Below are 25,722 nucleotides of genomic sequence, written 5' to 3'. Positions count from 1 at the left end.
CCCCAAAGCAAGGACGATTTGGGGACAATGTGGGGACAATTCCGGGGTCACCTTGGCTGGCGCCCATGCTGGCGGTGACCGTGGTGGCCGTGGCCGTTGTCCCCGTCTCGTGGGTCTCGCAGGGGGGGTTGGAGCAGGCGCGGGGGGGGCTGGTGGCAGCGGTGGTGGCACAGGGCGGGGACGGTGTCACCCCCTCGGTGGCGGCCGTGCTGGTGGCACTGCCCTGGTGGCTCTGGCAGGGCGAGGAGCCCGCTCTGGTGGCGGCCGTGCTGGTGGTCCCGCTCTCGGGGGTCTCGCAGGGGGGGTTGGCACAAGGCGGGGACCCCCCCGTGCTGGAGGTGGTGGCCGTGGTGGCAGCGCTGGTGGCCGTGGTGGTGTCACCCGGCCGGGAGCCCGCGGTGGCCGTGGTGGCCGTGTTGGTGGTCCCGGTCTCGTGGGTTTCACAGGGAGGGTTGGAGCAGAGCTGTGACGATGTCACTGTCACCGTGTTGGTCGTCCCCGTCTCGTGGGTCTCGCAGGGGGGGTTGGAGCAGGGGGGGACACCTCGAGGCGGTGGCACCGCTGCTGTCCCCGACTCGGGCGGGGGGCGCGAGGTGGCCGTGGTGGTGGTGGCCGTGCTGGTTGTCCCCGTCTCGTGGGTCTCGCACGGGGGGTTGGAGCAGAACCGTGTCCCCGTTGTTGTCACCGTGTTGGTTGTCCCCGTCTCGTGGGTTTCACAGGGTGGGTTGGAGCAGGGTGGCCTCGGTGCTGTCATTGTCACCGTGTTGGTTGTCCCCGTTTCATGGGTTTCACAAGGAGGGTTGGAGCACAGCCGTGTCCCTGTCACCGTCACCGTGTTGGTTGTCCCCGTCTCGTGGGTCTCACAGGGCGGGTTGGAGCACAGCCGTGTCCCCGTTGTCACCGTGTTGGTTGTCCCCGTTTCATGGGTCTCACACAGGGGGTTGGAGCAGAGCTGTGACCCCGTCACTGTCACTGTGTTGGTTGTCCCCGTTTCATGGGTTTCACAGGGCGGGTTGGAGCACAGCCGTGTCCCCGTTGTTGTCACCGTGTTGGTTGTCCCCGTCTCGTGGGTCTCACAAGGAGGGTTGGAGCACAGCCGTGTCCCCGTTGTTGTCACCGTGTTGGTTGTCCCCGTTTCATGGGTCTCACAAGGAGGGTTGGAGCACAGCCGTGTCCCTGTCACCGTCACCGTGTTGGTTGTCCCCGTTTCATGGGTCTCACAGGGAGGGTTGGAGCACAGCCGTGTCCCTGTCACCGTCACCGTGTTGGTTGTCCCCGTCTCGTGGGTCTCGCAGGGGGGGTTGGCACACAGCCGTGTCTCACAGCTCGCCGTGGTGGCCGCAGTGACCGTCCCCACCTCAGGCTGTCCCCAGGGCGTTTGGCACGGGGCTGCCTCCTGCGTTTGGCACGAGGTGACACCGCTGCCACCACCACCACCACCACCACCATTGCCACCGCCATCGGGGGGACACAACCGCGCCGTCATCGTCGTCCCCGTGGCCGCCGTCTGCTGCGTGGGGCAGGGCGGCGCCCCCGGTGTCCCCAAGCGCGCTGTCCCCGCCGCCGTGGGGGTGTTGGTGGTCCCGGTCTCGTGGGTCTCGCAGGGGGGGTTGGAGCAGGCCCGGGGTGGCGCTGCCACCACCGCCGTCCCCCCGCCCGCGTCCTCGCAGAGCTGCAGCTGCAGCTGTCCCCCTGTCCCCGTGCCCACGTTGGCCACCAGGCTGGTGGTGGCCGTGTTGGTTGTCCCCGTCTCGTGCGTCTCGCAGGGCGGGTTGGAGCAAACCAAGGTGACGGTGCCGGGGGTGGCCTCGGCCGGGGGGGGCTCGGCCAGGCCGCCGCCCCCCGAGGTGGCCGCGGGGGGACCTTCGGCCGTCGGGGACGCCAGAATGGACACGGGCAGGTCGTGGACGGGCTGGGCCTCGACGCCGCTGGGCGTGGTGATGAGCGTCACCTGCGTGGGCTGGGACACCGGCTGTGTCCCCAAGGGGGGTCAGGGCAGGTGGCACTGGGCACAGACACCGCCCCCCTTCCCCCCCAGTGTCAAATCCCTGTGACCCCCCCTTGGTTCACCACAAATTCCCCAGAGTCCCCAGTGTCCCCAATGTCCCCAGTGTCCCCTCACCTGCATGGTGATGGTCGGTGTCCCCAATGTCCCCAGTGTCCCCTCACCTGCATGGTGATGGTCGGTGTCCCCAATGTCCCCAGTGTCCCCAGTACTCCCTATGTCCCCTCACCTGCATGGTGATGGTCAGTGTCCCCAATGTCCCCCATGTCCCCAGTGTCCCCTCACCTGCATGGTGATGGTCAGTGTCCCCAATGTCCCCAGTCCTCCTGTCCTCAATGTCCCCTCATCCACATGGTGATGGGCGGTGTGCCCAGCCCCTGTCCCCAGTGTCCCCAATGTCCCCACACAGGTGATGGGCCACAAGGGCCCTGTCCCCGAGGCGCAGGGGGTGACAGTGACACTGTCCCTCCTGTCCCCAGTGTCCCCTCACCTGCATGGTGATGGTCAGTGTCCCCAATGTCCCCAGTGTCCCCTCACCTGCATGGTACTGATCAGTGTCCCCAATGTCCCCTCACCTGTATGGTGATGGTCGGTGTCCCAGTGTCCCCCATGTCCCCAGTGTCCCCAATGTCACCCCTGTCCCCAGTGTCCCCTCACCTGCATGGTGATGGTCGGTGTGCCCCCGCCCCCCTGTCCCCAGTGTGCCCCCTGTCCCCTCACCTGCATGGTGATGGTTGGTGTCCCCAGTGTCCCCAGTGTCCCCAATGTCCCCAGTGTCCCCAGTGTCCCCAATGTCCCCAGTGTCCCCCCTGTCCCCAATGTCCCCAGTGTCCCCCCATCCCCTCACCTGCATGGTGATGGTCGGTGTCCCCAATGTCCCCAGTGTCCCCAGTGTCCATAATGTCCCCAGTGTCCCCCCTGTCCCCTCACCTGCATGGTGATGGTCGGTGTCCCCAATGTCCCCCATGTCCCCAGTGTCCCCAATGTCCCCAATGTCCCCAGTGTCCCCTCACCTGCATGGTGATGGTCGGTGTCCCCAGGCCCCCCTGTCCCCAATGTCCCCAGTGTCCCCAATGTCCCCAGTGTCCCCTCACCTGCATGGTGATGGTCGGTGTCCCCAGTGTCCCCAATGTCCCCAGTGTCCCCAATGTCCCCCCTGTCCCCAGTGTCCCCTCACCTGCATGGTGATGGTCGGTGTCCCCAGTGTCCCCCATGTCCCCAGTGTCCCCTCACCTGCATGGTGATGGTCGGTGTCCCCAGGCCGCCCCCGGCCGCGGTGGCCGTGATGGCCGCAGGGTTCAGCACCTGGCTGGACAGGGTGGCGATTGTCCCCAGGGTGGTGATGGGGGTGGCCAGCGAGGCCGTGGCACTGTGGCCACCTGCCCCTCCGGCCAGGCTGGTGGACACTGTCCCTGTCACCGTCCCCAGCGTGGTCACACCTGCAGGGGACACGAGGGCAGTGAGTGACCGTTCAGGAAAGTGACCCCAAAGTGACCCCGTGGTGCCACGGTGACCCCATGGTGACCCTGCCTGTGATTTGGTGACCCCTCCCCATGACAGTGACCACCCCCACCAGTGGTGTCCTTGGTCACAAGTGACCACCCCAGTGACCCGTGGATGGCCCCAATGGTGACCAATGGTGTTCTTGACCACCAGAGAGGTCACCCCAGTGACCCAGAGGTGACCCATAGATGACCCAATGACCCCAGAGTGACCCCACTCACCGGTGGTGCCCTTGACCACCAGAATGGTCACCCCAGTGACCCAGAGATGACCCTTGATCACAAGTGACCTTCTGTTGTCACCTCCCCACTGATCCATAGATGACCCAATGACCCCCCCAATGACCCCTCCAGTGACCAGTGGTGCCCTTGACCACCAGAATGGTCATCCCAGTGACCCAGAGGTGACCCCTGACCACAAGTGACCTCCCCTTGTCACCACCCCAGTGACCCAGAGCTGACTCTTGACCATCGGGGTGGTGACCACAGTGACCCAGAGCTGACCCAATGACCCCCAGAGTGACCCCCACTCACTGCTGGTGCCCGTGACCACCAGAATGGTCATCTCCAGTGACCCAGAGATGATCCTTGACCACAAGTGACCACCCCTAGTGACCACCCAGAGGTGACCCAATGACCCCTCCAGTGACCATGTGCCCTGACCGGTGGTCACCCATGACAAGATGACCCTTGACACATGACCTTGTGACACCCAGTCCTAGAGCATGACCCTATGACCCCCAGTGACATGGTGCCCTGACCACCAGGTGGTCACCCCATGGCCAGAGATGAATCTTTGACACACAAGTGACCCACAACCCCTAGTGTGACCAAGCCCCAGTGTACCCAGAAAGGTGTGACACCCAATGACACCCTCCAGTGACCAGTGGTGCCCTTGACCATCAGAATGGTCACCCCAGTGACTCAAGAGATGACCCATAGATCACCCACTGACCCCAGAGTGACCGCACTCACCGGTGGTGCCCTTGACCACCAGGGTGGTCACCCCAGTGACCCAGAGGTGACTCTTGACCACAAGTGACCTCCCTTGTGACCACCCCACTGACCCCAGAGTGACCCCACTCACCGGTGGTGCCCTTGACCACCAGAGTGACCACTCCAATGACCCAGAGATGACCCGTGACCACCCCAGTGACCCAGAGGTGACCCAAAGGTGACCCACTGACCGCACTCACCGGTGGTGCCCTTGACCACCAGCGTGGTCACCGTGGGCTTGACGGCCGAGACGGTGACGGGGGTGACCAGCCGGACCCCGCCCATGGGCACCGTCCTCAGGATGGTCCCCGGCTGGCCCGGGGCTCCCTTCAGCACCACCTGGGGACACGGGGACAGTGGGGACACCGCTGTCACCTGGGGGCCCTCGGGGCTGAGACCCCTCGGGGACAGCCTGCCGGTGTCCCCAAACCCCCCTTGACACTGTCACCAATGTCCCCAATCCATGAGGTGACCCCACCCCAGTGTCCCCAATGTCACCAAACCTCCCTTGTCACTGTCATCAATGTCCCATCCATGAGTGACCACCAGTGTCCAATGTCCAATCCTGAGGACCATGGTGTCCATCTCTCATTTGACCAACCAGTGTCCCCAATGTCCCCAAATCCCTCCTTGTCACTTTCATCAATGTCCCCAACCTGTCTGACCACCCCAGTGTCCAACCTGAGGGGACCCACCCGTGTCCAATGTCCAACCCTTGTTGACCCCACTTGGTGTCCACCTCCCCATGTGACCCCTCTGTACCTCCATTGTCCTTGACCTCCCCCAATCTCAAGTGTCCCCAGGGGCATCCCCAGGTGACCCAAGGGGACGTTCCCGTGTCCCCTAGGGGGGTTCAGGTGTCCCCAATGCCCATCAGATGTCCCCAGGTGCCCTTCAGGTGTCCCCAGGTGCCCGTTCAGTGTCCCCAGGTGTCCCCAGGTGCATGTTGAGGTGTCCCCAGGGTGGTTCAGGTGTCCCCAGATGTCCCCAGAGTGGTTCAGGTGCCCCCAGATGTTCCCAGATGCTTTCAGTGTCCCCAATGTCCCCAGAGTGGTTCAGTGTCCCCAATGCCATTCAGGGGTCCCCAGAGTGGTTCAGGTGTCCCCAGATGCCCATTCAGGTGTCCCCAGAGTGGTTCAGGTGTCCCCAGATGCCCATTCAGGTGTCCCCAGGGTGGTTCAGGTGCCCCCAGCTGTCCCCAGGTGCCCGTTCAGGTGTCCCCAGATGTCCCCAGAGTGGTTCAGGTGTCCCCAGATGCCCATTCAGGTGTCCCCAGCGTGGTTCAGCTGTCCCCAGGTGTCCCCAGGCGCGGCCTCACCTGTGTCACGCCCTGCTGGCCGTGTCCCCCGCCCAGCTTGGGGACAGCCGTGATGATCTTGGCGGGGGTGCCGGTGCCCGAGGTCATCACCTTGGTGGTGATGATGGTGATGGGTGACTTGATCCCGGGGCTGCTGGTGACACCTGGGGACACCGGGGGGGGGGGGTCAGCGGGGTCACGGGGGGGTCACATGGGGGGGACATGGAGGGTCACAGGGGACACAGGGGGACAGGGACATGAAGGAGACACAGAGGGGGTCAGGAGGGTGACAAGGACACAGAGGGGAGGGACATAGGGGGACAGGGACATGGGGTCACAGGGGGACAAAGGGACATGGGGGGACAGGGACGGTGGGACACAGAGGGGGTCAGGGGGTGAAAGGAACAGAGGAACCGGAGGGGGCAAGGGGACAGGGGGACAGGGACACGGGGGGGACACAGAGAGGAAGTCACGAGGGTGACAAGGGACACAGAGGGGAACGGGGGTCACATGGGGGGGGAACATGGAGGGGTCACATGGGTCACAGGGGGACAGGGACATGAAGGAGACCAGAGGGGTCAGGAGGGTGACAGGACACAGAGGGGAGGGACATAGGGACAGGACATGGGGTCACAGGGACAAAGGGACATGGGGGGGACAGGGGACAGGGGGGGGACACAGAGGGGAGTCAGGAGGGTGACAAGGACACGGGGGGACGGGACACAGGGGGGCATGGGGACAGGTGGGACATGGAGGGGGTCAGGAGGGTGAAAGGACACAGGGGTGGACCGGGACATGGGGGGACAGGGACAGGGTGGGGACACAGAGGGGGTCAGGAGGGTGACGAGGACACAGAGGGGAGGGACATAGGGGGGACAGGGACATGGGCACAGGGGGACAAGGGACATGGGGGGATCAGGAAGGGTGGGACCAGTGGTGGTCACAAGGGACAAGGAATGGGGTACATGGGGGGGCAGGGTGACATGGGGGACAGGGACGTGGGGACACAGAGAGGAAGTCAGGAGGGTGACAAGGAACAGAGGGGACACGGGTGTCACTGGGGGGACATGGAGGTCAGCAGGTCACTGGACAGGGACATGAAGGAGACACAGAGGGGGTCAGAGGGTGACAAGGACCAGAGGGGGGACTAGGGTGACAAGGACATTGGGGTCATGGGGGGACAACAGGGGACAGGGGAATAGAGGGACACAGAGGGAGTCACGAGGGTGACAAGGACACAGGGGGACGGGGACACAGGGGGGTTACAGGGGGACAGGGTGGGGACACAGAGGGGACATGGGGGTGACAAGGACACGGGGAGTCACCCCCTGTCACTCACTGGTGGCCCTTGACTGGGTGGTGATGGGGAATTGAGGGGATGGGGGAGTTTGGGGATGGTTTGGGGGTCTTGGGGAAATTCAGGTTAATCTGGGGAGGGGTCTCACTCACCGGTCGCCCCCGCTGGGTAATGATGGCCAACATGGGGGTGGCTTTGGTTCGGGGGTCATAGGGCGGGTCAGGGATGGTTTGGGGGTCTCAGGGAAGGTTCAGTGGTTAAGCTATTTGGGGAGGGGTCTACTCACCGGTGCCCCCGACTGGGTGATGATGGCCGACATGGGGGTGGTTTTGGTGGGGGTCTCAGGGGGTTTGGGGGTCTCAGGGCAGGGTCAGGGATGGTTCGGGGGTCTCAGGACGGGCTCAGTTCATTTGGGGAGGGGTCTCACTCACCGGTCGCCCTGACTGGGTGATGATGGCCAACATGGGGGTGGTTTTGGTGGGGGTCTCAGGGAGGTCAGGGATGGTTTGGGGGTCTCAGGGATGGTTCGGGGGTCTCAGAATGGGTTCAGTTAATTTGGGGAGGGGTCTCACTCACCGGTCGCCCCCGACTGGGTGATGATGGCCGACATGGGGATGGTTTTGGTGGGGGTCTCAGGGAGGTCAGGGATGGTTTGGGGGTCTCAGGGCAGGGTCAGGGATGGTTTGGGGGTCTCAGGGATGGTTTGGGGGTCTCAGAATGGGTTCAGTTAATTTGGGGAGGGGTCTCACTCACCGGTCGCCCCCGACTGGGTAATGATGGCCGACATGGGGATGGTTTTGGTGGGGGTCTCAGGGATGGTTAGGGGGTCTCAGGGAGGTCAGGGATGGTTTGGGGGTCTCAGGGAAGGTTCAGTGGCCTCAAGTTAATTTGGGGAGGGGTCTCACTCACCGGTCGCCCCCGACTGGGTGATGATGGCCGACATGGGGATGGTTTTGATGATGGTGGTGGTCCCGGGCTTGGTGGTGCTGGGGGACACGCTGCTGATGCCCAGGATGGTGGGGGGCTTGGCCGCCCCCGCCCCCGCCTGCGTGCTGGTCAGGATGGTGGTGGGCTTCCCCTCCCCCGACGTCACCAGCTTCAGGATGGTCCCCGCGGGCAGGGGGCCCTTGGTCTGGGGAGGGGGACAGCGAGGGGAGCGGTCATTCGGGGAGAGGTCACTTGGGGAGGGGTCATTCGGGGAGGGGTCACTCAGGGGAGTGGTCATTCGGGGAGAGGTCACTCAGGGGAGCGGTCATTCGGGGAGAGGTCACTCAGGGTGGGGGGTCACTCAGTGGGATGGTCACTTAGGGAGTGGTCAGTCAGGGAAGTGGTCACTTGGGGGTGGTCATTTGGAGTGTCACTAAGTGGGAGTGGTCTTTCAGGGAGTGGTCACTCAGGGGGGTGGTCATTCAGGGAGTGGTCATTGGGGGGGGTCACTTGGTGGGTGGTCACTCAGGGGATGGTCACGTGGGGAGTGGTCACTGAGGGGGTACTTGGGGAGTGGTCATGTCATGGGGAGTGGTCAGTGATTTGGGGAGTGCATTCAAGTGGGACTGGTCATTCAGGGAGTGGTCATTTGGGGAGTGGTCACTCAAGTGGGAGTGGTCATTCAGGAAAGTGGTCACTTGAGGGGGGGTGTCATTCAGGGGAGTGGTCATTCAGGAGTGGTCACTCAGGGATGGTCACTCGAGGGGGGTGGTCAGTTCGGGAATTAGTCCTTCAGGGAGTGGGCACTTAGGGAGTGGTCATTCAGGTGAGTGGTCACTCAAGGGGTGGTCACTCAGGGTAATGGTCAGTCAGGGAGTGGTGAGTCAGGAGGGTGGTCACTTGGGAGTGGTCACTTGGGAGGGGTCATTTGGGGAGTGTCACTCAGGAAAGTGGTCACTTGAGGGGGGTGGTCATTTGTAGGAGTGGTCATTCAAGGGAGCAGTCAGTCAGAGGAGTGGTCACTCAAGGGGGGTAACTCAAGGGAGCAGTGGTCAGTGGTCAGTGGGGGGGAGTGGTCAGTGAATTTTGGGCGGGGTCTCAGTGATTTTGGGGGATTTTTGGGTGATTTTGGGGGATTTTGGGGTGTCACCTGTATGATCTGGGTGGGGGTCTCAGGGACTCAGGTGACTCTCAGTGATTTGGGGAGGGGTCTCAGGGCTTTGGGGGTAATTTTGGGGATAATCTGGATGATTTTGGGGTGTCACCTGTATGATCTGGGTGACGGGGCCGCTCGACGCCTGCCCGGTGACAGCCGAGCTCTGCACCGGTTTCGTCTGCACCACCGACATCACCTTGCCCAGGTTGGAGATCTGGGGGGGTTCGAGAGGGGTCAGAGACCCCTCCCCAAATCTGTGCCCCCCCCATCCCTGTCCCCAGACCCCCCAAATCTCTGTCCCTGCTCTCCCAGCGTCCCCTCTGTCCCCAAACTGGGGTCCCCAGAGCCCCCCAAATCTGTGTCCCCACCCTCCCAATGTCCTCCCTCCTCCCCTTGTCCCCAAATCCAGGGTCTGTGACTCCAAACCCCCTAAATCCAGGTCCCCACCCCCCAAATCTGTGTCCCCACCCCCTCACTGGCTCCCTGTCCCCAAATCCACGTCCCCACACTCCCAATGTCCCCAGACCCATGTCCCCCCTGTCCCCAAATCCATGTCCCCACACTCCCAATGTCCCCAAACCTGTGTCCCCAAACCTGTGTCCCACACCAATGTCCCCCCCAATGTCCCCAAATCCGTGTCCCCACACTCCCAATGTCCCCAAATCTGTGTCCCCAACCTGTGTCCCCACTAAAGTCTCCCCCAATGTCCCCAAATCCGTGTCCCCACACTCCCAATGTCCCCAGACCCATGTCCTCCCTCCTCAATGTCCCCTCTGTCCCCAAACCCATGTCCCCACCACTGTCCTTGTCCCCAAACCCCTGTCCCCAACAATGTCCCCAAACCCGCATCCCCACCCTCCCAATGTCCCCAAACCTGTGTCCCACACCAATGTCCCCTAATCCATGTCCCCACACTCCCAATGTCCCCAAACCCGCATCCCCACCCTCTGAATGTCCCCAAACCCGTGTCCCCCCCACCAATGTCCCCAAATCCACGTCCCAGCCCCTCAATATCCCCAGACCTGTGTGTGTCCCCCCCCCCAAAATGTCCCCAAACGTGTCCCCCCTCACCAGGGCGCTGCCCCCCGGCACGGAGATGGGGCTCTTGACCAGCGTGATGGTCTTGGTGACCCCTCCGACCACGGTGGTGACCACCTGGGCCTGCTGGGCCACCGTCACCGTCCCTGACTTGTGCACGGTGATGATGGGCCGGGTGGCCGCGTTGGTGGCCGCGGGTGACGCCCCCGCCGTGCCCACCTGGGCCGCCGCCGTCTTCAGCATGCGCGTGGCGGGGTTGCTGACCTGGGGGGACACGAGGGGACAGCGTTGGGGACACGATGGGGACATTTTAGGGACATTGAGAACGTGGTGGGGACATGGTGGGACATTGATGGGACAGTGTGGGGACATGGTGGGGAGATTGAGGGGACGGTGTTGGGGACACGATGGGGACATTGTGGGGAGATTGAGGGGACAGCGTGGAGACATGGTGGGGATAGTGGGTGGACATGGTGGGACATTGAGGGGACAGCGTTGGGACATTTTAGGGACATTGAGAACATGGTGGGGACATGGTGGGGATACGGTGGGACATTGATGGGACAGTGTGGGGACATTGCGGGGAGATTGTGGGGAGATTGAGGGGACAGTGTGGGGACATGGTGGGGATAGTGGGTGGACATGGTGGGACATTGAGGGGACAGCGTTGGAGACACGATGGGGACATTTTAGGGACATTGAGAACATGGTGGGGACATGGTGGGACATCGATGGGACAGTGTGGGGACACGGTGGGGAGATTGAGGGGACAGTGTTGGGGACACGATGGGGACATTTTAGGGACATTGAGAACATGGTGGGGACATGGTGGGGAGATTGAGGGAACATGGTGGGGACATGGTGGGACATTGATGGGACAGTGTGGGGACATGGTGGGGAGATTGAGGGGACAAGGTGAGCACATGTGGAGACAGCATGGGGACATGGTGGGGAGATTGAGGGGACGGTGTTGGGGACACGATGGGGACATTTCAGGGACATTGAGAACATGGTGGGGACATGGTGGGACATTGATGGGACAGTGTGGGGACATTGTGGGATGTGGTGGGGAGATTGAAGGGACAGTGTGGGGACACAGTGGGGAGGTTAAGGGGACACGGTGGGGACATTGTGGGGACAGCATGGGGACAACATGAGGAGATTGAGGGGACAGCATAGGGACATTGTAGCAAGATTAAAGGGACAGTGTGGAGACATTGGGGAGATTGAGGGGGACATTGTGTGACATTTTAGGGAGGCTGAGAGCACATGGTGGGGACACGGTGGGGACTTTGAGGTGACAGTGTGGAGACATGGTGGGGATAGTGGGTGGACATGGTGGGACATTGAGGGGACAGTGTGGGGACACAGTGGGAGATTGAGGGGACAGCATGGGGACATTGTGGGGAGATTGAGGGGACAAGGTGAGCACATGTGGAGACAGCATGGGGACATTGTGGGGAGATTGAGGGGACGGTGTTGGGGACACGATGGGGACATTGTGGGGAGATTGAGGGGACATTGTGGGGATAGCATGGGGACAGTGTGGGGACATCATGGGGATGCGATGTGGACGTGGTGGGGATGTTGTGGGGACAGCGTGGGGACACCCACAAGACTTGTGGTGACACCACAGGGTCACCCTGAGTCACCCAGTGCCACCCCAAGTCACCCAAGCCCTGGTGACACCACGGTGACAATGACACCCCCCCAGTGCCACCCAAGCCCTGGTGACACCACGATGACAATGACACCCCCCAGTGCCACCTCAGCCCCCGCAGTGTCCCCTACCATGACAGGTGACGAGGCCACCTTGACGGTGGCGGGCAGGGTGGTGGCCCCGGGGGTCACGGCCACCGTCTTGACGATGGTGGCCCCGGCGGGGACGCTGAGCACGGTGGGCGCCGAGGCCGGGGGATCTTCGTGAGGGCCACCTGACTGCGGCAGGGGGATGGCCACCTGGGGGTCACGAGCACCTGTGGGACGTGGTGGCACCGCTGGGGACGCTGAGCACGTGGGCATGCCGCAGGACGGGGGGATCACTGGGGGACACGCTGGCGCTGCGGCGCAGCGGCCATGCCGCTCATCTGGGGGCTGCTGCCGATCACCTGTGGGACAGGGGACACCTGAGCACACCTGGGGACACACCTGGGGACACACCTGAGCACACCTGGGGACACACCTGAGCACACCTGGGGACACTGGGGGCTGCGCTGCTAGCGGCCATGCGCTCACTGGGGGCTGCTGCTGATCAGCCCTGAGGACATGGGGACACCTGAGCACACCTGGGGACACCTGGAGTACACCTATGGGGACCTGAGCACACCTGGGGACACACCTGGGGACACCTGGGGACACCTGGGGACACCTGGGACAGTTAGGGGACACCTGGGGCTGTGGCTGCTGAGCCAGAGCGCCATGCGCTCATTGGGGGGCTCTGCGATCACCTGTGGACAGGGACACCTGAGCACACCTGGGACACCTGGGACACTGGCACACCAGGACACTGGGACGCTGGACAGCTGAGGGACACTGGGGACAGTGGGTGCACTGCCGGAGCTCCTGGGGGCTGCTGCTGACACCTGGAAGGGGACACCTGAGCACACCTGGGGACAGCTGGAGTACCCTAGGGGACCTGAGCACACCTGGGGACACACCTGGGGACACTTGAGATGGACACACCTGGGGACACCTGGACATAGGGGACACCTGGGGACAGCTGAGCACACCTTGGAGGGCACCTACTCACAACTGGGGTACACCTGGGACAGCAAAGACACACCCAAGTATCACCTGTGTCACATCTGTGTCACCCATGTACCCCCTGGAACTCACCTATGTCACATCTGTATCACCCAGGTACCACCTGTGTCACACCTGTGTCCCCATGTACCCCCTGGAACTCACCTGTGTCACACCTGTGTCACCCAGGTACCACCTGTATCACATCTATGTCCCCAAGTACCCCCTGGGGCTCACCTGTGTCACACCTGTGTCCCCAATATCCCCCCAGGGATCCCTCCCTCAGTCCCCAACGACCCCCAGGTCCCCTCCCCGTGTCCCTGACCCCCCTCAGGACCCCTCCCCATGTCCCCCCCCCCAGGTGTGCCCGCTCTCACCGTGCCCTGGGGGCTCTGGGTGGGCACCACCATCCTGACGCCGGCGGGCAGCGATGTCACCGTCACCGGGGCCTTGCCGGGCCCGGCCGAGCGCACCGTGACCAACGGGGGCCCGGCGGTGGCCGCAGGGGGACCGGTGACCTTCAGCACTGCTGGGACACCTGGGAGGGGACACCGGGGGTCAGGGTGGGGACAGGGACACACAGGGACATCCCTGTGTCACCTTCAGCACGGCCGGGACACCTGGAAGGGGACAGGGACACTGAGGGACATCCCCGTGTCCCCTGTCACATTCAGCACCCTCCTGGACTTTGGAGGGGTCACAGATGGGTCTGGGGGTGTCAGGGAGGGATTTGGGGAGGGGTCTGGGGGTTCCTCAAGCGTCTCCCTCTCAGTGTCTCCCCAATGTCCCCCCCACGTCCCCAATGTCCCCATTTCCCCCCTCAACGTCCTCATCTCTGCCTCCCCCATGTCCCCATCTCTCCCATGTCCCCAATGTCCCCATTCCCCCCCATGTCCCCAATGTCCCCATGTCCCCATCTCCCTCCCATGTCCACATTATCCCCCCTCATGTCCCCATTCCTCCCTCTCACAATGTCCCCAATATCCCCATTCCCCCCCACCAATGTCCCCAATGTCTCCATCTCCCCCATCAATGTCCCCAATATCCCCATCTCCTCCCCCAATTTTCCCCATCTCCCCCCCACACTGTCCCCAATGTCCCCCCATCTGTCCCCATCTCCCCACCACGTCCCCAACATCCCCACAGTGTCCCCATCTCCCCCCAGTGTCCCCATCTCCCCCACCAATGTCCCCAAGGTCCTCATCTCCCCGATCAATGTCCTCAATGTCCCCCCATCTGTCCCCATCTCCCCGATCAATGTCCCCAATGTCCCCCCATCTGTCCCCATCTCCCCACCATGTCCCAACGTCCCCACAGTGTCCCCATCTCTCCACCACGTCCCCCATCTGTCCCCATCTCCCCCCACACTGTCCCAACGTCCCCCATCTGTCCCCACCTCCCCACCAATGTCCCCAAGGTCCTCATCTCCCGATCAATGTCCCCAATCTCCCCTCAATGTCCGCAATGTCCCCCCAACGTCCCCATTCCCCCCCATCCCCAATGTCCCCATCCCCCCCCAATCTCCCCATATCCCCAACTCCCCCCAACGACCCCATCTCCTCCCACAACGTCCCCAATGTCCCCAACACGCCCCAGTGTCACTCACCAGGTGCCCTCCCCGCCGTGGCTGCTGCACTCGCTGCCGCCGCCGCCCCCCCGGCCGCGGGCAGCACCTGCAGGGTGGCTCCGGGGGGCGCCGCCACCGCCCCCGCTGTCCCCGCCGTGGCCGCCGCCACCGCCGCCACCCCCCCGGCGGTGCCACCGCTGCCCGTCCCCGCTGTCCCCGCCGCCGTCCCCGCTGTCCCCACGGCGGCGGCCGCAGCGGCGGCGGCGGTGACGCCGGGCGGGTTGGGGGGCGCGGCGGGCGGGGGCAGCAGGGTGAGCCCCACGCCCCCCAGCTGGGGCAGGGCGGGGGGCGCGGGCGGCGGCGCGGGCGCGGCGGGCGCGGGGCTCTTGGGCGGGTTGGCGGGCACCGAGGGCACGGGCGGCGGCGCGGGCGCGGCGGGCAGCTCGTACTTCTGCAGCTGCAGCAGGTACGAGTCGGCCGTGGGCACCGCGCCCCAGCTCACCTCCAGCGACGTGGTGTTGGCGCGCACCAGCTGCACGCGGCCCGGCGCCGGCGGGCGCTCTGCGGGGAGAGGGGACACCTGGGTACGCCTGGGTACACCTGTACCACCCATATCACACCTGGAGTACACCTGGGTACGCCTGGGTACACCTGGGTACACCTGGGGTACACCTGTACCACTCATATCACACCTGGAGTACACCTGGGTACACCTGGGTACGCCTGGGTACACCTGGGGTACAGGTGGGTACACCTGTACCACCCATATCACACCTGGGGTACACCTGTACCACTCATATCACACCTGGGTACACCTGGGGTACAGGTGGGGCATGCCTGGATACACCTGGGTACACCTTGGGTACAGGTGGGTACACCTGGGTATGCCTGGGGTACAGGTGGGTACACCTGGGTACACCTGTACCACTCATATCACACCTGGACTACACCTGGGTATGCCTGGGGTACAGGTGGGTACACCGGGGGTACAGGTGGATACACCTGTATCACTCATATCACACCTGGAGTACACCTGGGTACACCTGGGTACACCTGGGTACACCTGTACCACTCATATCACACCTGTAGTACACATCGGGTACAGGTGGGGCATGCGTGGATACACCTGTACCACTCATAACCCACCTGGGTACACCTGTACCACTCATATCACACCTGGAGTACACCTGGGTACAGGTGGGTACACCTGGGGTACACCTGGGTATATCTATGGTACATCTGTACCACTCATATCATACCTGGGTACACCTGGTGTACAGGTGGGGTATGCCTGGATACACCTGTACCACTCATATCACACCTGGGCACACCTGGGGTACACCTTGGTACACCTGGGGTACAGGTGAGTACACCTGTACCACTCAAATCACACCTGGGGTACACCTGGAGTACACCTAGGGTAGTGGGTATGCCTAGGGTACACCTGGGTACAGGTGGGTACACCTGGGGTACAGGTAGATGATACCCATATAACACCTGGCACACCTAGAGCACACCTGGGTGACTCCTGTACCCCTCACATCCCACCTGGGGTACATGTGGGTACCACCTGCCCTTGACCTATGTAACACCTGTCACACCTGGGTTACACCTGGGTTACACCTCGATTACTCACTTGTCTACAGGTACCAGAGGGTCCTTGGAGCCCCTCTGAGTCCCCCAGGTCCTTGCAGCCCCCAGACTCACCTGTCTCCAGGTACCACAGGTCCTTGAAGCACACTTGGTTGTTCCAGACCTTGCAGCCCCCCAGGTCCTTGCAGCCCCCAGACTCACCTGTCTACAGGTAAAAGAGGTCCTTGCAGCCCCCAGACTCACCTATCTCCAGGTAAAAGAGGTCCTTGCAGCCCCCCAGGTCCTTGCAGCCCCCAGACTCACCTGTCTCCAGGTACCACAGGTCCTTGCAGCCCCCCAGTCCTTGCAGCCCCCCAGTCCTTGCAGCCCCCCCAGGTCCTTGCAGCACACCTGGCTGTTCCAGCCCCCCCAGGTCCTTGCAGCCCCAGACTCACCTGTTTCAGGTACCACAGGTCCTTGCAGCCCCCCTGGTCCTTGCAGCCCCTCTGAGCCCCCCAGGTCCTTGCAGCCCCCAGACTCACCTGTCTCCAGGTACCACAGGTCCTTGCAGCCCCCCAGGTCCTTGCAGGCCCCCAGACTCACCTGTCTCCAGGTACCACAGGTCCTTGCAGCCCCCCAGGTCCTTGCAGGCCCCCCAGGTCCTTGCAGCCCCCCCAGGTCCTTGCAGCCCCCAGACTCACCTGTCTCCAGGTACCACAGGTCCTTGCAGCACACCTGGTTGTTCCAGGCCTTGCGGTAGCCGTCGCGGCCGCTCCAGATGTACAGGCGGGTGGCGATGGCCACGGCGCAGTGCCCGGCGCGGGCCCGCGGCACGTTGTCCTCCAGGGTCTCCAGCACCAGCGGCTCCCACGCCATCGAGTCTGGGGGGACATGAGGGGGTCACAGAGGGGTTTGGGGGTGTCAGGGAGGGGTTTGGGGGTGTCAGGGAAGGATTTGAGGAGGGGTCTAGGGGTTCCTCAAGGGGCTCCAGCACCAGCGGCTCCCAGGCCATCGAGTCTGGGGGGACATGAGGGGGTCACAGATGGGTTTGGGGGTGTCAGGGAGGGGTTTGAAGGTGCCACAGAGGGGTTTGGGTGGTCAAAGTGGGGTGTTTGGGGAGGGGTCTGGGGGTTCCTCAAGGGGCTCCAGCACCAGCGGCTCCCAGGCCATCGAGTCTGGGGGGGGACAGAAGCATTTGGGGGGGTCATAATGGGGTCTGGGGGTGTCAGGGAGGGATTTGGGGGAATCATAATGGGGTCTGAGGGTGTCAGGGAAGGATTTGGGGAGGGGTCTGGGGGCTCCTCCAGGGTCTCCAGCACCAGCGGCTCCCAGGCCATCGAGTCTGGGGGGCACAAAGGGGTCATAGAGGGGTTTTGGGGGTCACAGAGGGGTCTGGGGGGTTCAGAGTGGGGTTTGGGGAGGGGTCTGGGGGCTCCTCCAGCACCAGCGGCTCCCATGCCATCGAGTCTGAGGGGGATTTGGGGGATCAGGGAGGGGTTTGGGGGCATTTGGGGAAGTATTCAAGGGGGGGTTTTAGAGTGAATTGGGGTCAATTTTGGGGGTCCCAAGCCCCCTCCTCACCCAGGCTGAGGTTTGAGGTGTTTCAGGGTGGGTTTATAGGGTGGATGTGGGGTCGGATTGGGGGTCCCAAGCCCCCTCCTCACCCGGGCTGAGATTTGGGGTGTTTCACGGAGGGTTTGTAGGGTTTTAGGGTGGATTTGGGGTCAGTTCTGGGGGTCCCAAACCCCCTCCTCACCCAGGCTGACGTCTGAGGTGTTTCAGGGTGGGTTTGTGGGGTTTTAGGGTGGATTTGGGGTCAGTTCTGGGGGTCCCAAGCCCCCTCCTCACCCAGGTTCAGGCAGGCCAGGGTGTTGGTGCACTTCCACTCCTTCTCGTGCGTCGCCACCTTCACGTCATCCATCACCAGGGGTACCCACCCCCCAAAAACGTACATCCTGGGGGGGGGAGAGAGGTCAGGGGGACACCCAGAGACCCCCACCCCAAAATTTTTATGTTCGGGAGGGATAATGACATCACCCATATTAATTAAAAAATTAAATTAAAATAAAACATCTCCCCCTTAATGACCTCAACCCCTTCCAAGGAGGGGACAGGGACACAAAGAGACCCCCCGCAGGATAAAGGGGGGGGTCAGGGGGGAGATTTTGGGGTTTTTTTGGGGGGAGGTCGCCCCCAGACTCACTTGTTGCCGATGGTGGTGGCCGAGTGGAGGCTGCGGGGCAGGGGAGCGACCCCGCTCAGGCTCGGCTTGTTCCACGTCAGCGTCTCTGGAAAGCCCCAAAACGTCAGGAAATGGCCCCAAAACGTGAAGAAAATGCCCCAAAAATCACCCAAAACATGAGAAAATGGCTCCAAAATCACGCAGGATTTGAAGAAATTAACTCAAAAGTGTGAGGAAACAACCCCAAAATGCAAAAACGGCCCCAAAAGCACTGAAAATGTAAGGAAACAGTCGCTCGTGCCCTCGTAGATGCCAACAAGCCCAAATATCCCTCAGCATCCTCCATTCCCCTGACCCCAAATCCTCTAAAACCCCCCCAAAAAAGCCAAATCCCCTAAAAACCCCCAAATCCCCCATACCAATATCCAATGTCCATAAATCCCCCAGCCTGCAGCCACTCATGCCCCCGTAGATGCCAACGTCTCCCAATGTCCCTCACCACCCTTCATTCTCCTGACCCCAAACCCCCTCCAAACCTCACAAAAACCCCATAAATCCCCCATAAACCCCATAAAACCACCCCAAATCCCCCGTACCAATATCCAGGGTCCACAGATCCCCCAGCCTGCAGCCGCTCATGTCCCCGTAGACACCAACATTCCCCAGTAACCCCCATTCCCCTGACCTCAAAACCCCTCCAAACCCCCAAAAAAACCCCAAATCCCCCGTACCAATATCCAGGGTCCACAGATCCCCCAGCCTGCAGCCGCTCATGCCCCCGTAGATGCCAACGTCTCCCAATGTCCCTCACCACCCTTCATTCTCCTGACCCCAAACCCCCATAAAACCCCTCCAAACCTCACAAAAACCCCATAAAACCCCATAAAACCACCCCAAATCCCCCATACCAATATCCAGGGTCCACAGATCCCCCAGCCTGCAGCCACTCATGCCCCCGTAGATGCCAACATTCCCCACTAACCCCCATTCCCCTGACCCCAAACCCCCATAAAACCCCTCCAAACCTCACAAAAACCCCATAAATCCCCCCAAATCCCCCGTACCAATATCCAAGGTCCACAAATCCCCCAGCCTGCAGCCGCTCATGCCCCCGTAGATGCCAACGTCTCCCAATGTCCCTCAACACCCTTCATTCCCCTGACCCCAAATCTTCTAAAATCCCCTCAAAACCCCTCCAAACCCCACAAAACCCCATAAATCCCCCCAAATCCCCTGTACCAATATCCAATGTCCACAAATCCCCCAGCCTGCAGCCGCTCATGCCCCTATAGATGATGCTGTCCCCCAGTAACCCCCATTCCCCTGACCCCAAACCCCCTCCAAACCTCACAAAAACCCCATAAAACCCCATAAAACCCCCCAAATCCCCCGTACCAATATCCAGGGTCCACAAATCCCCCAGCCTGCAGCCGCTCATGCCCCCGTAGATGACGAGGCGCGAGCGCCGCCCGTCGCGCTCCGTGTACACCACGGCCGTGTGGGATTCGCGGGGAGGGGGCAGCACCCCGTAAGTGATGGGGATGTCCCAGGCCAGCACCCCCGAGCCCGGGCGCAGCTCCAGCACGTACAGGTCGTTCAGGTACCTGGCAGAAAGGATATGGTGTCAGGAGATTCTATAAAAAACCCTAAAAGGGTGGTTGGGTATGTGGGAGTAACATAAAAATGATTGTCAGGAATATGGGATTGCCCAAAAATGTCCCTTTTATCCCATAAATGCAACCAGGGTGGTCCTAAAAACACCTTTGCCCATGTGTGCAGGTGGTTCAGAAAATCAGGAGACCCCAAAAAAACACTAAAAGGGTGTTTAGATACGTGGGACTGCTCTAAAAGAGTGTTTGCATATATGGGACTATCCTAAAAAAGGAAATTTGGCATATAGGATTGTTTTAAAGGGGTCCTTAAATCCCATAAATGCAGCCAGGGTGGTCCCAAAAACACCTTTGCCCATGTGTGCAGGTGGTTCAGGTGTGTGGGGAGAGGGTTGAGAAGGTCAGAAAACCCTAAAAACACCCTAAAAGGGTGTTTGGATATATAGGACTGTCCTAAAAGGGTGGTCAGGAATATGGGATTGCCCAAAAATGTCCTTTAAATCCCATAAAATGTGCCCAGGGTGGCCCCAAAAACACCTGTCCAGGTTCAGAAAATCAAGAAACCCCCCCCAAAAAAAAACCCTAAAAGTGTTTTTGGGAATGCATGACACCCCTAAAAGATTCCTTAAATCCCCAAAAATTCAATTTAGGATCCCTGAGCCCCCCCCAAAGATGACCCCAAAAGTTTTGGGGTCACTCCCATGCCCCCTAAAGATGGGGAATGTCCCCAATTTCCCCCATTCCAACTCTATTTTTCGGGGTTTTGGAGTGTCCCCCTGCCCTCCCTGTAACTCCCAGGGGTTTGGGATCACCTGTATGGCCCCCCAAGGGTCCCTGTGCCCCCCTAAAAATGACCCCAATGTTTCAGGCTCACCCCTATGCCCCCCAAAATTCCCTCTGTGCCCCCAAACCAGCCCCAGCCCCATCCTCTCCAGTTATCCCCAAGATTTTTGGGGCGCCCCCAGGATTTGGGGTACCCTGAGATTTTGGGGTGCCCCCCTAAAAACGACCCCAGTGTTTCATCCTCACCCCCACACCCCCCAAATCAGTCCCCCCACAGATTCTTGGGGTTTTTGGGGCACCCCCAGGGTTTGGGGTACCCTAAGATTTTGGGGTGCCCCCCTAAAAACGACCCCAGTGTTTCATCCTCACCCCCACACCCCCCCCAAATGCCCCCAGACCATCCCCAGCCCCCTCCCCACACAGATTCCCAGGGTTTTTGGGGTGCCCCCCAGGTTTTGGGGTGCCCTGGGGTTTTGGGGTGCTCCTTACCGGGGGATGTTGTTTTTGGGGTCCTCGCTGTCGTTGGCCAGCCCCCCAAACAGGTAACATTTGTTGCCCACCAGGGAGAAGCTGTGGCCCAGCCGGGGACAAGGGGGGGGCCCATTTTTGGGGGTCTTCGCCTTCAGCCGCTTCCACTCCCACCTGGAGGCCTGGAATGGGGGGGAGATGTGGGATTTGGGGAGGGGTCTGCAACTGGGGGGGGGGCACCCAGGGGGATGGGGGACCCCAAAACTGGGGGGGTTCAGGGGCTCTGGGAGGGTCACAGGTGTTTGGGGGGGGTTCTGAGGGGTCCCCGTGTGTTTGGGGGGGGTTCTGAGGGGTCACCAGGTGTTTGGAAAAGTTCTGAGAGGTCACCCATGGTTTTGGGGGGTTCTGAGAGGACACCCATAGTTTGGGGGGGGTTCCCAGGGGGTCATCCATGGTTTGGGAGGTTTCCCAGGGGATCGCCATGGTTCGGGGGAGGGGGTTTCAGGGGGTCACCCATGGTTAGGGAGGGCTCCCAGGGGGTCACCCATAGTTTGGAGAGGTTCTGACAGGTCACCCATGGTTTGGGGGGGTTCCCAAGGGGTCCCCGTGTGTTTGGGGGGGGTTCTGAGAGGTCACCCATGGTTTGGGAGGGTTCCCAGGGGGTCCCCATAGTTTGGGGGAGTTCTGAGGGGTCCCCATGTGTTTGGGGGGGGTTCTGAGGGGTCACCCATGTGTTTGGGGGGGTTCCCATGGTTCAGAGGGGGGGGTTTTCAGGGGGTCACCCATAGTTTGGGGGGGGTTCTGAGGGGTCACCCATGGTTTGGGGGGGGTTCCCAGGGGGTCCCCATGGTTCAGGGGGGCGGTTTTCAGGGGGTCACCAGGTGTTTGGGGGGGGTTTCTGAGAGATCACCCATAGTTTGGGGGGGGTCCCAGGGGGTCATCCATGGTTTGGCAGGAGTTCTGAGAGGTCACCCATAGTTTGGGAGGGGTTCTGAGAGGTCACCCATAGTTTGGGGGGGTTCCCATGGTTCAGGGGGGGGGTTTCAGGGGGTCACCCATGGTTTGGGGGGGGGTTCTGAGAGGTCACCCATAGTTTGGGGGGTTCCCATGGTTCAGGGGGGGGGGGGGTTCAGGGGGTCACCCATGGTTTGGGAGGGTTCCCAGGGGGTCACCCATAGTTTGGGGGGGTTCCCAGGGGGTCCCCATGGTTCAGGGGGGGGTTTCAGGGGGTCACCCATGGTTTGCGGAGGATTCCCAAGGGGTCTCCAGGTATTTGGGGGATTCCCAGGGGGTCACAGCCACAGTTTGGGGGGGTTCCCAGGTGCTTGGGGGGGTTCCCAAGGGGCTCCCCAGGTACTTGGAGGTTCCCAGGTGGTCCCCACATGCTCAGGAGTTCCCCAGGTGCTCGGGGGGGTTCCCCAGGTGTCCCTCAAGTGCTCAGGAGGGGTTCCCCAAGAGTTATCCAAGTGCTCGGGGGGTTCCCTAGTGGTTCCCCAGGGGCTATGGGGGGTTCCCAGGTGCTCCCCAGGTGCTATGGGGGGTTCCCCAGGGGCTATAGGGGGTTCCCCAGGTGCTATGGGGGGTTCCCAAGGGGCTATGGGGGGTTCCCAGGTGCTCCCCAGGTGCTATAGGGGGTTCCCAAGGGGCTCAGGGGGGTTCCCAAGGGGCTATGGGGGGTTCCCAAGGGGCTCAGGGGGGTTCCCAAGGGGCTCAGGGGGGTTCCCAGGTGCTCCCCAGGTGCTATGGGGGGTTCCCCAGGTGCTATAGGGGGTTCCCCAGGGGCTATGGGGGGTTCCCAAGGGGCTATAGGGGGTTCCCCAGGTGCTCAGGGGGGTCCCAGGTGCTATGGGGGGTTCCCCAGGTGCTCAGGGGGGTTCCCAAGGGGCTATAGGGGGTTCCCAGGTGCTCCCCAGGTGCTCAGGGGGGTCCCCAGGTGCTATAGGGGGTTCCCCAGGTGCTCACCAGGTGCTATGGGGGGATCCCAAGGGGCTCAGGGGGTTCCCAGGTGCTCCCCAGGTGCTATAGGGGGCTCCCAAGGTGCTCAGGGGGGTTCCCAAGGGGCTCAGGGGGTTCCCCAGGCGCTGTGGGGGTACCTGCAGCTCGTAGAGGTCGTTGCTGTACTTGCCGTACTCCACCATGCCCCCGAACACCAGCAGCCGCGTGCCGTCACACACGAAGCCGTAGGCGGCACAGCCCGGGGGGATGTCCCCCCGCACGGCCGGGATGAACCACTGGTTGGTGGCTGTGGGGACACAGAGGGGACAGGGACAGTGAGAACGATCCCCTGAACCCCTGGGATGAACCACTGGTTGGTGGCTGTGGGGACAAAATGGGGACAGGGACAGTGAGAACGATCCCTCAAACCCCCAGGATGAGCCCCTGGTAGATGGCTGTGGGGACAAAATGGGGACAGGGACAGTGAGAACGATCCCTCAAACCCCAGGATGAACCACTGGTTGGTGGCTCTGGGGACAAAATGGGGACAAGAACACGGGGGGACAGTGAGAATGATCCCCTGAACCCCTGGGATGAACCACTGGTTGGTGGCTGTGGGGACACAGAGGGGACAGGGACAGTGAGAACGATCCCCTGAACCCCTGGGATGAACCACTGGTTGGTGGCTGTGGGGACAAAAAGGGGACGGGGACACACTGAGAATGACCCTCTAAACCACTGGTTGGTGGCTGTGGGGACAAAAAGGGGACGGGGACACACTGAGAATGACCCTCTAAACCACTGGTTGGTGGCTGTGGGGACAAAATAGGGACAATGACACAGCGATGACAGTGACAACAATGCCCTGAACACCCAGGATGAGCCCCTGGTTGGTGGCTGTGGGGACAGGGACAGTGAGAACGATCCCCTGAACCCCCGGGATGAAGCACCGGTTGGTGGCTGTGGGGACACAGAGGGGACAAAATGGGGACAGGGACAGTGAGAACGATCCCCTGAACCCCCGGGATGAACCACTGGTTGGTGGCTGTGGGGACAAAATGGGGACAGGGACAGTGAGAACGATCCCCTGAACCCCTGGGATGAACCACTGGTTGGTGGCTGTGGGGACACAGAGGGGACAGGGACAGTGAGAACGATCCCCTGAACCCCTGGGATGAACCACTGGTTGGTGGCTGTGGGGACAAAATGGGGACAGGGACAGTGAGAACGATCCCCTGAACCCCCAAAATGAACCACTGGTTGGTGGCTCTGGGGACACAGAGGGGACAAAATGGGGACAAGAACACGGGGGGACAGTGAGAATGATCCCCCGAACCCCCAGAATGAACCACTGGTTGGTGGCTGTGGGGACAAAATGGGGACAGGGACAGTGAGAACGATCCCCTGAACCCCTGGGATGAACCACTGGTTGGTGGCTGTGGGGACAAAAAGGGGACGGGGACACACTGAGAATGACCCTCTAAACCACTGGTTGGTGGCTGTGGGGACAAAATAGGGACAATGACACAGGGATGACAGTGACAACAATCCCCTGAACACCCAGGATGAGCCCCTGGTTGGTGGCTGTGGGGACAGAGGGGACACAGACACGGGGGCACACGAGGAATGAGCCCCCGAACTGCCTGGATGAAGCCCTGGTTGGCTGTTGGGGACAGAACAGGGACAGTGACACGCTGGCAATGACTCCCCCAAACGAGCAGGATGAGCCACGAGTTGGCTGTGGGGACACAAAGGGGACAGTGCTACACTGAAAATGACCCCCCACCCAAAATGAACACTGTTGGGGACAAAACGGGGACAGCGACACAGGGAGAACACCAGGAACGATCCCAAATCCCATCCCTGTGCTCCCCCAGCCCTACCCTGTGTTGTTCACCTGCAGCTCCTCCCCCATCCCACCACCATGGGGACCCCCCCGAAATCCCCATATGCCCCCCAGGCACCCCCCCAGGTGCCCACCTGTGCTGTACATGAGCAGTTTGTCCCCATTCCCACCCCTCTGGAGACCCCCTGTACCCTCCCAGGTGCCCACCTGTGCTGTACACCTGCAGCTCCTCCCCTATCCCACCCCTATGGGGACCCCCCTACCCCCTGTAGCCCCCATAGGACCCCCAAGGTGCCCCTCCAGGTGCCCACCTGTGTTGTACACCTGCAGCTCCTCCCTAAGCCCACCCCTGTAGGGACCCCCTGTACCCCCCCAGGTGCCCACCTGTGTTGTAGACTTGCAGCTCCTCCCCAATGCCACCCCTATGGGGACCCCCAAACGATCTGTAGCCCCCAGAGGACCCCCTGTACCCTTCAGGTGCCCACCTGTGCTGTACACCTGCACATCCTGCACCATCCCATCCCCCTGGGGACCCTCCCCATGTGCCCAGGTGCCCACCTGTGTTGCACACCTGCAGCTCCTCCCCAATGCCACGACTGTAGGAACCCCCCCCATGTGCCCAGGTGCCCCCCCAGGTGCCCACCTGTGTTGCACACCTGCAGCTCATCCCCAATGCCACCCCTGTAGGAACCCCCCCATGTGCCCAGGCGCCCCCCAGGTGCCCACCTGTGTTGCAGACGTGCAGCTCCTCCCCAATGCCACCCCTGTATGGACTCCCTGTACCCCCCCATGTGCCCAG

The 25,722-nt window shown here is 61.8% G+C and overlaps 1 protein-coding gene across 1 annotated transcript in view; it reads right to left on the bottom strand.

Annotated features, from left to right (window-relative positions):
• HCFC1 (host cell factor C1) overlaps window positions 1-25,722 on the bottom strand; it is a 42,790-nt gene that overhangs the window by 11,833 nt on the left and 5,235 nt on the right. Inside the window, exons 3-19 of the mRNA XM_064736951.1 lie at window positions 23,236-23,384; window positions 21,164-21,324; window positions 19,677-19,885; window positions 18,303-18,387; window positions 17,948-18,054; window positions 16,801-16,980; window positions 14,567-15,088; window positions 13,338-13,498; window positions 12,272-12,326; window positions 12,010-12,152; window positions 10,252-10,482; window positions 9,290-9,394; window positions 8,007-8,229; window positions 5,822-5,964; window positions 4,704-4,842; window positions 3,239-3,444; window positions 52-1,972 (exon numbers count right to left, since the gene is read on the bottom strand). Of these exons, the coding sequence (XP_064593021.1) occupies window positions 52-1,972; window positions 3,239-3,444; window positions 4,704-4,842; window positions 5,822-5,964; window positions 8,007-8,229; window positions 9,290-9,394; window positions 10,252-10,482; window positions 12,010-12,152; window positions 12,272-12,326; window positions 13,338-13,498; window positions 14,567-15,088; window positions 16,801-16,980; window positions 17,948-18,054; window positions 18,303-18,387; window positions 19,677-19,885; window positions 21,164-21,324; window positions 23,236-23,384 (4,740 nt within the window). The remainder of the gene's footprint in view (window positions 1-51; window positions 1,973-3,238; window positions 3,445-4,703; window positions 4,843-5,821; window positions 5,965-8,006; window positions 8,230-9,289; window positions 9,395-10,251; window positions 10,483-12,009; window positions 12,153-12,271; window positions 12,327-13,337; window positions 13,499-14,566; window positions 15,089-16,800; window positions 16,981-17,947; window positions 18,055-18,302; window positions 18,388-19,676; window positions 19,886-21,163; window positions 21,325-23,235; window positions 23,385-25,722) is intronic.

The sequence above is a fragment of the Zonotrichia leucophrys genome, unplaced genomic scaffold (genome assembly GCF_028769735.1).
Source record: "Zonotrichia leucophrys gambelii isolate GWCS_2022_RI unplaced genomic scaffold, RI_Zleu_2.0 Scaffold_34_1600103, whole genome shotgun sequence".
Lineage (NCBI taxonomy): Eukaryota > Metazoa > Chordata > Aves > Passeriformes > Passerellidae > Zonotrichia > Zonotrichia leucophrys.
Note: the sequence above shows the minus strand (reverse complement) of the source record. Positions and strands in the feature narration are given on the sequence as shown.